Below are 13,951 nucleotides of genomic sequence, written 5' to 3' on the forward strand. Positions count from 1 at the left end.
CAGACCTATAAGGAAATTATTGGACATGACCAGCTTCATCTGACTTCACTGGTCCCACCTGCTCCACCTAATTACTTCTTACCCCCTGGATGCCACTCAAGCTCTCCTTGGAAACTGGAATCCTCTTCGCCTCCTCCTCCAAAGCCTGAAACAGAAAGAAACGCACAGAAAGTCTCTCTCGTCGTCTTCTTCTCCACGCCAAACTCTGTCTCAACACCTGCTGGTTTTCAAGGTGATGACAGGTACAATGTGAAGCTGTATCGAGGTGTAAGCTTCCTTTCAAAAATTGGTTGCCATGTCAAAATCCAAGATGGCCACCGCTATGTCTGTTTGTCCGTCTGTGTCCATGGGGTGCTGTTTGTAAAGTTGCAGTCCAAAATTAACATAAATATTTTGGTTTATTTAGCTTTTAATAAGAAAAAAATAGGGGTTTTTTTTTTCAAAGTCATATTTTCACCATGTTGTTCATACATTTATAAATGTCATAGTTCCCAAATAAATATTTCATTTACAAGATAAATATTTAGGTCTGAGCTAAATAATTAGTTAGCAAATTAAATATTTAGTTTAGTTTACTAACTAAATATTTAACATTTAGGTAGTAGACTAAATATTTAGGTGTAAATTAAATAATTAATTTATTCCTTAAATATTTAGTTAGTAAACTAAATATTTAACTAAATATTTAACTTGCAAGTTGAGTATTTAGTTAAATATTTAGTTTACTAACTAAATATTTAAGGAATAAATTAAATATTTAATTTACACCTAAACATTTAGTTTACTAACTAAATATTTAACATTTAGTTAGTAGACTAAATATTTAGGTGTAAATTAAATAATTAATTTATTCCTTAAATATTTAGTTAGTAAACTAAATATTTAACTAAATATTTAACTTGCAAGTTGAGTATTTAGTTGGTAAACTAAATGTTTATTTTGTAAATTAAATATTTAGTTAGGAACTATGACATTTATAAATGTATGAATAACATGGTGAAAATATGACCTCGAAAAAAATAACCCCTATTTTTTTCTTATTAAAAGCTAAATAAACCAAAATATTGATGTTAATTTTTGACAGTGCAACTTTACAAACAGCACCCCATTCATGTTGTGTCTTCCTCGAGTGACTGGGGTGGCTGAAGTTTAATCTGCGGGGGCCAAAGCCACCACTGGCCACCTCATGGCTCCTCCACTGCACCTCGTTGTGGATAAAATAGCTTTTTCTTCTCGCCAGGATCCATCACTCTGCTTTGCCTCGGAAAAGAAAAACCCTCCCTCTCTTCTTCTCCACAGTGTAACTTCTACTTGAATATCTTGCAGTAAAAACATTAAGGTTTACTCTCATTTCCTGTTCAATTTCAGTCCAGAAAAACACTCATCTCCAAAACGTCAGACATTAATGAATCCCTCAGCAATGTGTTGAACCTGATTATGAACAGAATATAATCAGATTACATTGTTAATATGTCGGAAACTGTTAAATCACTTTACAAGTTGAGTCTGAGTTGTGCACATGCTTTAAAAATAGTGTTCAGTTTCTACAAATGTGGTTGAGTTTTTCAATGTTTTTTTTCTTACAGAGTAAAAGTACACACATTTTATTCTCTGGATTATGGAGGGTGAAGAACCTTTTTGCTCCAGTTGTTTGCCTCCACCTCTGGCTTTACTCAACAAAAAGCCGTAAATATGCAAAGGAGATTAATTAATTTCCCAAGGTGAGCTGCACAGGGAACAACTCCACGTGTCAATAAATCAGCTGTATATTGGCTGAAATGTCTCCAGATGAGCTGCTGCAAAGGTTCTATTGATATTTTCTCCGGAGTTAATGAGGCTCTGTGTGAGGCTTCGTTTGGCCAAAAAATGTTTTTCTTTAATCCCTTCCAAAAAATAAAAAATGAAACTGTAATGGTTTGAGTTGTTAGTCCTTCTTAGTTCTGGTGGTTTGAACAGAGCGGGTGCACGCTGCACCTCAAAGTCCTCACTTTATTTGACTCGCAGCAGAAAAGTTCCTACAGAACCAACAAAGTCAGCATTCTGAGTCCAAATGAGCCTTATTAGCTCTAATCCCCGGCAACTCTGTGTTTGTCTCATCAGGCGGGATTAGTCGCACCTGGATCTAACTTTACCAATTTACGGGCTCAAGTTTGAGCTTTTTGATCACATGAAGCCCACATTTAGTTTTGTTTTTCCCACAGACAAATGTTTTATTCTAAGAAGTGTGTTCCTATTTTAAGGTCATGGGGTCACTTCGATCCACTGAGATCAATCTGATGTGATTCACAACGTTTTATTCATCACAAGTTGTGGATGTTTCTGCAGATATCTCATCTGTTGTATCACTGAGTGAAATATCTGCTATCACTTATCACTTTTGTCACTGTAGCATTAGTTTAGTTAAACCTTCAGGTATCTCACAATTTCAATTAAAAACACCAAAACTGAAAGAGAGAAAAGGAAGACAACTTATGTCTCATTTAACATAAACAGATCTGTTTTTATTAACATCCATCAAAAACCATGTTCATCACAAAGTTAGCATCGATGCTAACAACATTGAAAGCATCATAGAAAGGCTGCTGCAGTTAGCATTATGTTTTATCACTTTGGATTGTTATACCAATCAAGCATCTCAGAGTCATTAATGAAGACACTCATGTTTTTATATCTTTAACCATTTGTGGTAGACATATTTATCAAAATTCAGAAAAAAAAAGCTGCTTTACTGGAACATGTTTCTACTACAGGAAGCTACGGTAACTCCACTGGGACAAATGGCATTAACTGCTCTGGACTCTCTCCAAGTGGCAACACAGATTAACTCATTCGATTTTTGACATTAGAAAACTAAGAATCTTCCATATCCACCAATGCAGTTTAAAACAGATTATAATCCAACACAGTTCAGTTATTTTATTATACCTGCACTACACCTCTGACTTGTGGGGTGACTCAGGGCTTTATTCTTGAATCCATTTTATTTTCAACTGGAGTCGGTTTCAAGATGGCCGCTGTTTGGGTTCCCCTTGCATCTCTGTCTGGTCTTACCAAGCTGTGGAAAATCAGAAAATAATTCACCACTCACATTCTGAACTAAATGTCTCTGAAACTTATCAAGAGTTATGTTGCGTGCTTGATCGTATGCAGATGATACTTAATTTGTGATTTCTTTCTTTCTTCATGATAGATTGGCATAAGTTACAGACTGTTTTGATTTTTTTTTTCTTTTAGCTAAATCAAAGTAAAACTGATTTCATTTTCTGACATTGATCACTTTCTTGGTTCTCTAGCTACTCTCACAAAATCCTTCAATAAAAAAAAAACTCAAATGTTCTCTTTGACCAGCAGCTCAGATTTGATGTGTCCTCTGTTGTCTTTGTTTCTTGCTTCTGTGTCATCACACTTAGACTCACAAAGCACTTTGTTTTCTGTTAGTTGGAGATGTTTCGTTTCCATTCAAGGAGCATTTTTAGTTCAAGAGAAGAGTTTTTCAGAAGGAGAGTTAATTTATTTTGGTTTCACAGCCTATAAATGAAGCATCTCATTGCAATTTTAAAGCCTGAAAACTCTTTTAATTTGAATTTGATTTTTTTTTTTTCTCAGAAAAGAGTCTAAATGTTTTCAGCTAACAGATAAAATGTCCACTTGTTCTGAAACTCCTAGGATATTCCAGGACTGCACATCTGCACAAACATGCAGAGACAAACTCGTGGTCAAACCAAGACTTCGTTTACCGTGTAATTTAAAACTTCACATGTAAACCCTGTTTGTATCTCCCCTGTTCTTTCTGCATTAACTTCCTGTAAAATTCAAAATTCAGGATTCAAGTCAATCTCTTCCTTATTAAAGTGATTCACAACCAGACTTTTGCTACAAACTCTCAACTTTTAATCAGAGTAAGATGTCATTATTAACAAGCCTGGCTGTTTTAAAGCCAGCTTGGTTACATTTATGTAAATTAATCACATTGTTGTTGAAATGTTGAACTGCTTTCAAAAAAAATCACAAATAAATGTCACATTTTGTGTCAGTCATCAATTATATTCTTGTTTGGGGCATATTTTAGGATTAATAATAATAAAAAAAAAATGTTAAACTAATGATTTTTTTGAGCTGCAAAGAGTGACTTCAATTCTTTACATGTGATTATTAGAAAAACATTACAATTTATTAATAAATCAGGACTTCAGAGCGATGTGAGCACAAACTGCGTGATGCTGCTGCCCCCTGCTGGATAATCAAGCTCATCACAGGCTCCTGCAGGTAAAGTTTCTCCACAGGATGGAGCTTTTTACAGCAATGACAGCAGTAAACTAATGAACTCCTGCAGGAGGTGCAGTTACTTCAGTAAAATTCATAAAGAGTTGCCTTCCTGTTAAAAGTTTTTTTTTTAATGTACACTATATGTAAATTGTGTGCTCGTGTTTAGATCAGATACACATGATGCTGCAGAAAACTTCAGAGGCTGAGTGACAAACCTAAAAACAATCCTCTTTTTAATGGGTTTAACTTTGCAACCATTGATTCCACGTTTGGTTCAAATTGCTGCAGGGCACTTTGGGATCAATGCGGTGCCAACATGTTGGGAAGCGTGTGCAGCCGATTGGCTGCGTCAGTCTATAATGGAGGGCCATTTCCTGGTCCCTGCCCCGCTCAGTCCGAGTGTTTGTTGCAGGTTGTTGGGAATGTTTCAGAGATGTCAGCCTGAGTGGTTTCAGCTCTGTGAGAATCTGTCAGGGGCCTGGATGCAAGCCTTCCTGCCAGGTTGCAGCATCAGGACCGACTCCCCTGCATGGCTGAGTGATGGTGAGGTGATGGTGGTCACAAGCTTTTCCTGAGGAGGTGGAGAAAACGCAGCAGGGTGGTGTTCAGTTGTAAACTGGGATGCTGTCTCTTACAGGTTTCTCTGGTCAGTCAGTGGGAGGAACTCGTTTTTTTTGTCATCTTCTCTTTCAGATAAATTCCTGTTTTTGAAATTTTTATTTGACTCCAACTTGTTTGTGGTTTGAGACGTGGAGGTTTGATCCAGATTTTAAAGGTACGTGTTTGTTTTTTTAAATTGACTTAAATTTTAAAAAACAGACTTGTGTTTGATTTGGATGATTGAGGGAAAACAATTTAAACTAAAATCTTTGATGCATCCATTTAAATCTGGGATATTTTTTGACACGGTGTGTATTTATCAATCTTTATAGACCTGCAGCTGTAGTGAGTTCTTTATTTTTAGATGTTGATGTGAAGAAGGAGGGTGCGGCCAGAGAGGCTCTTATTCTCAACTAAATGGGACCAAACAAACATTATTTTTGATTAAAATAAACAATACTTATAAAAAAAAAACCATTAACATACTGCCCAGAGTGTACAGGGAGAACAAAAAGGCACGCGTCTTCATGACTGTGACAAGGACCAGACAGGATGAAGCTGAAAGTTGATTGGAAATCATAAACGAACCATGAATGCAGCATGATGACATTTTATTGATCTGGGGAGTCACATTTCCAGCTCGTTCAAATGTTTGGACGGAAGCCTGTAAGGAATATCTCTGTGAAACAAGAGAAACCCGTATGAGACAGTGAAATTATATCACATTTTGTCTTTTTCAAATTCAATACTGACAGATTTTACTAAATAAAATTGGCGTTCTTCAAAAAAAAGGAAGAAAAAAACTTGTTAGGGACATGTGTACTGATATTTCTGGTAAAATTAAAAAGGATTTGTCTTCATGTTTTAATATTTCCAACTGCTTTTGTTGTTTTGACTCTGAAGGCTTTTAGATGTGATTTTATTTATTTATTTTTTTCAAATCCATCCTTGCAGGAAAGAAACTCTCAAACCTGCTGCAAGTTTCTGAAAGGAATCCTGGTGGCCCTTAGGTTAAACTTTAAATCCCATCAAGGACTCGTCGAAAACACGAGACTTGCAGAAGAATTCAAACAATTCTCCTTTCTGAGGCTGCTTGAGGTAAAGCAGGACCTAAAGGACGTTTGGAAGTCCCTGCCATCTTCACTTGAGACGGTCTCGTCACATAAGCAGCTCATTGTTGACTCATGTGACATAACGATGACGATCACTTTGAGTTTAGTTTTGGATCAAACGTAAGCTCAATCTACTTTGTATGAAAACAAAAGAATCATAATTTATATCATGTTTGGTCTGAGGAACGTTCAAAACTCAACAGTTTTCGTTCTTATTGAGTCATGTGAGCAATTATCCTGAATCTTCTTCTTTAATTTTGTAAATGTTTCTAAGAGTTGGGAAAAGCAAACTTTTTCAAGCTCCTGTGGTGAAATTAGTCATAAAATGCCTTCACTCTACATCCCCCATTTTTAAACGTTAAAAACATTACCAGAACCTTCTTCCACCTGCGTAATATCAATAAAATTAGAAACATCTGATCTAAAAATGATGCGGAAAAACTGGTTTGTGCATTTGTCACGTCTAAACTGGACTTTGTTGGTTTGTTGTCCAAAAACTTTTTTAAATGTCTTCATTTAATCCAAAATGCTGCTGCCAGAGTCTTAACTGGAATTAGTGGGAGAGCTCATATCTCTCCAGTTTTAGCTTCTCTCCATTGACTCCCTGTCACGTCCAGAATTTAATTCAAAATCTTCTAGCCGAAAAAGCTCTCAACAACCTAGCTCCATCTTTTATATTCGAGATCTTACTTCATATTTTCCTAACAAAGCGCTTCATTCATAGACTGCAGGTTTACTCGTGGTTCCTAGAGTTTCCAAAAACAGAATGGGAGGAAGATCTTTCAGTTATCAGGCTCCTCTGTTGTGGAACCAACTTCCAGTTTCTGTCCGTGAGGCTGACACGTTGTCCAGTTTTAAGACTGGGCTTAATTTCCTTTTTGATAAATCCTATAGCTAGGGTTGGCTGTTATGCTGCTGTAGGCTTAGACTACTAGAGGACAAATTGACCTCATTTCCTTAAATGAATCTTTAAAACTGAATAGTTTTAATTTGATACTATTTCTATCTTAACATGTGATTCTTCATCTGCCATTGTGTATCTGTTCCTATCAAACCCAGCTGGTCGAAGCAGATTTCTTATCTGGCAACCCGACTGACATGGAAACTACAGCATTTTCATGTAAACCCGCTCATTTTAGGCTTGTTACAATAAACGTTGATAAAAAAAACAAAAGTTTCCAAAGGTTGTTCTGTGTAAACGGGGTCTTAGGTAGATCACTTTGAATTGGTCCTTTTAAAAGGAGCTCCAGGCTGAGAAAGTCTTGACACCCACCCCCACTCTAAAACATTCAGTGTTAGATTCTAGCAACTTTGTTGTTTCAGTGTAAGAAGTAATTATGATTTGGATCTTCTCCCAGAAGAACCTGGAGCTAAAGCATCTAAAGTCTGGTCTGTAAAACTCTTCTCGGGGTTTCATGTTTTAGAACCACGCAGTGATTTTTATTCTTCCACAGACTCACCGAGGGGGTCATGCCGGGCAGCCCAGAGAACATCCCCCTGGGGGAGTGCACGATATCCCAGTCCAGGGATCAGCTGACGCCCCCCAGCCACACGGCGAGCACCGTGTTCTCTTTGTCCCGCAGCGAGTCTGTCTGGACTACGGAGGGCCCCCGCGACAAGTGCCAAGTCTTCTGGTTCCCCATCCACTTCATGTCCACGGGGGGCAGCTTCCTGGCCTGCGGCATCATCATCAGCGGGCTGTACTTCGCCGGCCACTGCAGGACGGTCACCAACATCCTGGGGCCGGCCCTGCTGTCCATCGGCCTGATGGTGTTTGTGGTGGGGGTGGTGCTCATCCCCATCACCAAGGAGAACAGAAAGAGTCTGAAGAAGCCCCCGAGCCACTACAGGCCTCCGGTCTTCAACCTGTGACAACACGAGGACGTTTGTTGGGGGAAACTCGAGTCTTTTCAGCATGAGATCCACTCCAGGAACTGTTTGTGTAAACGCTGAGTCAGCATTCCCAAGACTGATGGTTCCTCTACGATTTTTGGACTCTGTAAACTTCCAGCTACCTTAACCATCCATGCATCGAAACGTTCGGCTTGTTTGGGGCGTTCCAGCTATGACTTTTAGTTTGAAATATTTACATTTGCTTTTCTTGTTCAAATGAATGGATCATTTTTAAAATATTTAAAATTATTTCTGCTCTTTGAAATCTAATTTTTTTTTTTAGCTTTTAGATTTAGTTTTGTTTTTAAAGCTTTTGTTTGGCTAACTTTGGCTTTAATCTTAATATTTTACCTTAACAGCTTTTCCCTTGAGTTCTTTTATAACTCAGCACAGAAACGTTTGTGTTTACAGTGTTTTTCATATGGGTTCACAGTGTTTTCCTCCAGTGTTTACAGTGTTTCTGTCTGTGTTTTAGTGTTTTTCACCTGTTTACAGTGTCTTTTCACCTGTGTTTACAGTGTTTATATGTTTACAGTGTTTTTCACTTGTGTTTATATTGGTTTTTTTTACTTGTTTACAGTGATTTTCCACATGTGTTTACAGTGTGTCTGTGTTTTAGTGTTTTTCACCTGTTTACAGTGTCTTTTCCCCTGTGTTTACAGTGTTTTTCACTTGTGTTTATATTGGTTTTTTTACTTGTTTACAGTGATTTTCCACATGTGTTTATTGTCTTTTTCACCTGTTTACAGTGTTTCTGCCCATGTTCAGTTTTTTCACTTATGTTCAGTCTTTTTTCACCTGTGTTTCGTGTTTTTTAACCCATGTTTACAGTCCTTTCCCTCTGTGTTTACAGCGTTTCTGCCTATTTTTACAGTGTTTTACACCTGTGTTTGTATGGTTCTTTTCACCTGTGTTTACAGTGTTTTTTGTACCTGTATTTAAAGTCTTTTTCACTTGTTTACAGTTTTTTTTCTGCCTATGCTTGCAGTGTTTTTCACTTATGTTCAGTGTTTTTCACCTGTTTACAGTGTTTTTCACTTGTGTTTATTGTGTTTGCAACTGTGTTTACAGTATTTTTCACCTGATTATGGTGATTTTTCACCTGTGTTTGCAGTGTTTTTATCCTTGTATTGTTTTTTTTACATGTGTTTATTGTGCTTTTATCCTGTTTGTATTCTTTTTTCACCTGTGTTTGTAATGTTTTCTATCTGTGCTCAGTGTTTTTCTACCTGTATTTACAGTGTTTTTTCACCTGTGTTTATAGTGTTTTTTCACTTGTGTTTACAGTGTTTTCCACCTATGTTTACCGTGTTTGTTCACTTATGTTCAGTGTTTTTCACCTATGCTTACAGTGGTTTTGTACCCGTGTTTACAGTGTTTTTTTCACCTGTGTTTACAGTTTTTTTTACTTATGTTCAGTGTTTTTTCACCTGTGTTTACAGTATTTTTTTCCACTTATGTTCACAGTGTTTTTTTTTCACCTGTGTTTACAGTGTTTTTCCACCTGTGTTTACCGTGTTTGTTCACTTATGTTCAGTGTTTTTGCACCTGTGTTCACAGTGTTTTTCCACCTGTGTTTACAGTGTATTTTCACCTGTGTTTACAGTGTTTTTTCACTTGTGTTCACAGTGTTTTTTTTCACCTGTGTTTACAATGTTTCTGCCTGTGTTTACGTGACTCCCCATGACTGACATCACTGTTTTTAGTGTGCATGAAAATGTTTGCATCAGAGCATCGTAGCTTAACGCCAGCAAAGTGGTCAAAACAGAGGATCGCGTCCTCGTGAATATTTATGATAAACAGAATGTTTTCTAAAGTTCTGTTTTCATATTCTGTGTCATAAATAATTAAACAAAAATTGATACTTTCTGTTTCACAGTGTCTTATTGCAGCCAGTGGCACTTTTTTTTAAAGGTTTTCAGATGATTGAAAGGAGATTTAAATTTTAAATCTGAATGAAATCAACCTTGAATCGTGCAAATCTTGAGAATTTGACTGCGGTGACGTCGGACACGAGATTTAAATGATATTTAAAACACTTGTGGGAGGAAGTTTTGAAGAACCCTTTGGGAGCAGCTTCCATCAGATCGTTCATAAATTATTAAAGAGTTTCTTTTTCCACTCAGCAGAAAAATAAACACATGTGACCAGGTTTTATTTAAGATGGACATAAGTCTTCTTGGAACTTTTCTCCAGGAACAAAGTCATGTTTTCCAATGAATCCACAGTTTGAGCAGCAGATGAGCTCCATTCAGACGAGATCGTTACTTCTAGCTTTGATGTGTAAGGCAGCGGGCGATATGCATTCTTACCAGGAACGTCAGTTTTTAAAATAAATTATTATTATTGTCAGCATTCACAATATGATGCTGATTATAAATACCTGAGAATGTTTTATTGCATTCTTTGCCATTCTTAGATCTAAATTGTTTATGCCAATCTGGAATCGTGCGACGTGTCTTTTTGTTCCTCGTCACAGAGGGGAATTGTTAATATTCTCCGTCTGTCTGGTGAGTTGGACACTTTGGAAATAAAAAAGACGATGTGCTGACTTCCATGTGCGGCTGCATCTAAGTGTAAGAAAGGTCAGCATCAAAAAATGGGTTGGCAAGTCAAAATCCAAGATGGCCACCACCCTATATGTACAAGCAGCCATCCCTATCGCTTGAGGAAACTTCCCTGTTTTTATTTTCCCCCAGCGCAGAGTAAAAAGGAGGAAATGGAAAACTCTCGGTTCGTCCAGCCGTCCGTCAGTGCGTCAACGTTGTCAGCATTAGAAAAATCAATGAAGTACCGACTTCCACTTTGGCGTGTGCTGCAGCAAGGTGAAGAAAGATCCCTTTCAATGATTGGGTTGCCATGTTAAAATCAAAGATGGCTGCCGCCATTCATATGTAAACCGGATAACTTTTATAAAACAAGTGGTACGCCAATATCCCCCCATCACTGATGGATCTGAAAAGTGAATGTTTGTAGTTTTGGAGATGAGTGTTTTCTCTGGACTGGAGTTGAACAGGGACTATAAGTAAACCTAAATGTTTTTGCTGCAAGATATTCAAGTGGGTAGAGTTACACTGTGGATATGAAGAGAGGTAGTTTTTTTTTTTTTTCCTTCTTGTTCGAGGTGCAGAGCGACGGATCCTGGTGAGTGGAAAGAGCAATTTTATCCAGAAACCGGTGCAGAGATTGAGCCAGGGGGTGGCCAATGGTGGCCTTGACCATTCATCTTTGGCCACCCCAATCATTTCAAGAAACTGTAATTTTAGGAAATGAAAAATTGAGAAAGACCAGTTTCCTCAAATGACAGTGGTGACTGTTTCACACACAAACCCATACATATATACATATATATATATATACATATATACTATTATATTAGTATTATATTTAAGGGCAGCGCTTCTTTGAAGAAGTGTACAGGGGCTGCAGCTTCTGACGGAGAGTAATTTCACTGTACTTAACAATGACAATAAAACTGTTTCTGATTCTGATGTACATACTGTGTATAAGCAAATCAGGACTTAAAGCAGAGCTGACAGGAAAAAACATCACTGAATTATTTGACAGATTTTATTTGTGATAAACTAAAGCAACAAAAACGTGACAACAAATTTTTTGAACATTGTTTCCATGTTTTCATTGGAAGTAACAGTTCTATTTTTTTATTTAAAAAAAATAACAAGCAGTGCATTTTAAAGCAATGTTATTTATGTTTTTAAATTTTTATGAACTCAGATTTATTAAAATAAAGTCTGAGCACAACTCAGGCCTGGAAAATAAAGACAAAAACCAATAACTGGTGTTACATTTGAATAATAAATCCCGCTATCCCAGTTCCGTTGTTGTTTTGTGTGTTTAGATGTTGCAGCGCAGGAATAGTTTCATAAAAAATATTAAAGCAAAAGGAGATATAAACCATCTGACGTTCTGTGTGCGATGAAACGAAAAGTGGATTTAAATCAGTCTGAAGCTTAGAAACCAAAGTTCAATCAAGTTGTAAATCCTCATTTAATCCAGAATTAGGATTAATGAAAAATAATAAAGTACACATTTAGGAGTGAGTTTCCGTCCAGTCTGAGGTCGGATCCTCCATCTGCTGCTGGACATTTGTCAGGGAAATCAGATGCTGATCACGTCCGCCGCTCCTGGAAACCAGCTGATCGTGTAGCTGAAGGTGCGCGCGCGCGTGTTTGGGGGCGTGTCTCTCCAGGTGCGCAGCCTCGCCTCAGGTGTTATAAGGATGAAGCATCCCGCGGCTCCTCCTGCTGCAGCCAGGATGGACCTGATCCGGTACATCGGAACCTGCCTGCCCATGTTCCTGGTCGCGGTCCTGTTCGACCTCGTGGGTCTGGTCGTGCTCTTCGTGGGGATCTTCGCCGACGTCCGGCTGGACGGCCGCTTCTACGGAGACTTCCTGATCTACTCGGGCTCCCTCATCATCTTCTTCAGCCTGGCCTGCTGGCTCATGTGGTACCTGGGCAACATCCGGGTGGAGGAGTACGAGGAGCTGAGGAAGAGGAGCAGCATCGTGGAGCTGGCCAGGAAGCTGTCGGAGAAGCTGAGCCAGAGGATGCGGGGGGAGGACCGCGCCAAGTGCGTGGAGGACGGAGAGGACTGGGGCCAGGAGGGGGGCGGGAGCCCACCACCCAAATCAGGCAGGGTGACCTGGGGCAGATCCACCGCTTACTCCAATGAAGGCTTCGACAGGTCCTTGGAGCCCTTGGACTCTGAGACCCCTGATCCTGAGACACCTGATCCTGAGGCCCCTGATCCTGAGGCCCCTGATCCTGAGGGCCCAGGTCCTGATGCACCTGATCCTGAGGCACCTGATCCTGAGGCCCCTGGTCCTTATGGCCCTGGTCCTCAGGGCCCTGGTCCAGTGAAGAACGTGGACTCCGTGTGATCCTCATACCTCCATCAGGATGTCCCTTCAGCTGCACGGATTATATGAAAGATGAGGAGAAAATGTGCATTTTTCAGATTTATCTCCGTGAAAATGACGGGAAAAGTTTGTTTTTCTTTCAAACCTGTGAAGCAGTGAAGGTTTGAAAGTCCTGAACCTGAACCTGAGCTCCTCAAACATCTCCAAGCAGCGTCCTGCACATTTCCTGGAACAACCTGAAGCAAATCTAAAAAAGTTAAATCTGGTCCTCTGGACATTCAAAAAAACAAAACAAAGCAAATCAACAAAAAAATGTAGAAACGTTTCGTCTCTCATCCGAGAGACTTCCTCAGTCTGAGGAGCTGTATTCAGCTCAGTCTCTTAAATAGCACCGTCTCAGGGTGGATCAACCAGTTTTGCTGCTGACAACCAAAACCAGCTGATCACATGCATGAATGTCCAGAGGAGCAGATTTAACTTTTTTAGATTTTTCTACCTGGATTATTGAGCATGCATCAGGATAACCTGAAGCAAACCGCTGCAAAAACCTCAACGGTCCTAGAAGCTTGCATTTATTTAATAAGAACGTGATAACACTTTTAATTCACGGTTTCCTTTTTGTTTTTAAATTATTTACTGTCATCACCAAACTAACTGCTATAATTAACTTTTACCTGTTCAAACTCACATTTCATGTTTGTATTTATTATCGGTCATGTTTTCCATCATGTGTTCATTAATGGAAGACTTCTGCTGTGGCTGAAATGAAATAATTTGTCTTGTAACATAATTTAAATCCACATATTATCAGGTGAAGATGACTTTTTATTACTGAGCTGAGACGTTGTGAAGATATAAATATAAAGTTTTAAGGTGGCATGATCCCACAGAGTGAATCCTGAGTTTTTTAACCTTTATCCTGCTGACTTCCTGTTTGATTTGCCATCAGAGCAACAACAAACCCTCGTCCTCGTCCGACTGGTTTGACTTCTTGGTTTTGTTTAAACAAATCTGAAACTCCTCCACAGCAGGAACCAAATGAGGACATCCTCCTTTCTGCTCCTCGTGTGTCTCGGAGGTTTATTTGAACAGAATCTGACAAAGTTTTACAAACACGTCTGTTCGGCAGCTCACGGCGTTCCGGTAAATAAAAGCTGCTGACAACGATCTGTCCCACGAGGCCGAGCTGAGATAAATA

General features: G+C 38.8%; 2 protein-coding genes across 2 annotated transcripts; both read left to right on the forward strand.

Annotated features, from left to right (window-relative positions):
• Window positions 1-7,448: 7,448 nt before the first annotated feature.
• On the forward strand, window positions 7,449-7,850 carry LOC119421297 (phosphoinositide-interacting protein-like). The gene has a single exon (XM_037688672.1). The coding sequence runs from the start codon at window positions 7,449-7,451 to the stop codon at window positions 7,848-7,850; it is 402 nt and encodes a 133-aa protein (XP_037544600.1).
• Window positions 7,851-12,111: 4,261 nt separating this feature from the next.
• On the forward strand, window positions 12,112-12,774 carry LOC119421210 (transmembrane protein 238-like). Its single transcript, XM_037688590.1, has one exon. The coding sequence runs from the start codon at window positions 12,112-12,114 to the stop codon at window positions 12,772-12,774; it is 663 nt and encodes a 220-aa protein (XP_037544518.1).
• The last annotated feature ends 1,177 nt before the right edge of the window (window positions 12,775-13,951 follow it).

This window comes from Nematolebias whitei, chromosome 15 (assembly GCF_014905685.2).
Source record: "Nematolebias whitei isolate Nwh7 chromosome 15, NemWhi1, whole genome shotgun sequence".
NCBI classification, from domain to species: Eukaryota; Metazoa; Chordata; class Actinopteri; order Cyprinodontiformes; family Rivulidae; genus Nematolebias; species Nematolebias whitei.

Coding starts and splice junctions, on each gene's coding strand:
- LOC119421210 (XM_037688590.1), top strand. CDS start 12,112: ATGAAGCATCCCGCGGCTCCTCCTGCTGCAGCCAGGATGGACCTGATC.
- LOC119421297 (XM_037688672.1), top strand. CDS start 7,449: ATGCCGGGCAGCCCAGAGAACATCCCCCTGGGGGAGTGCACGATATCC.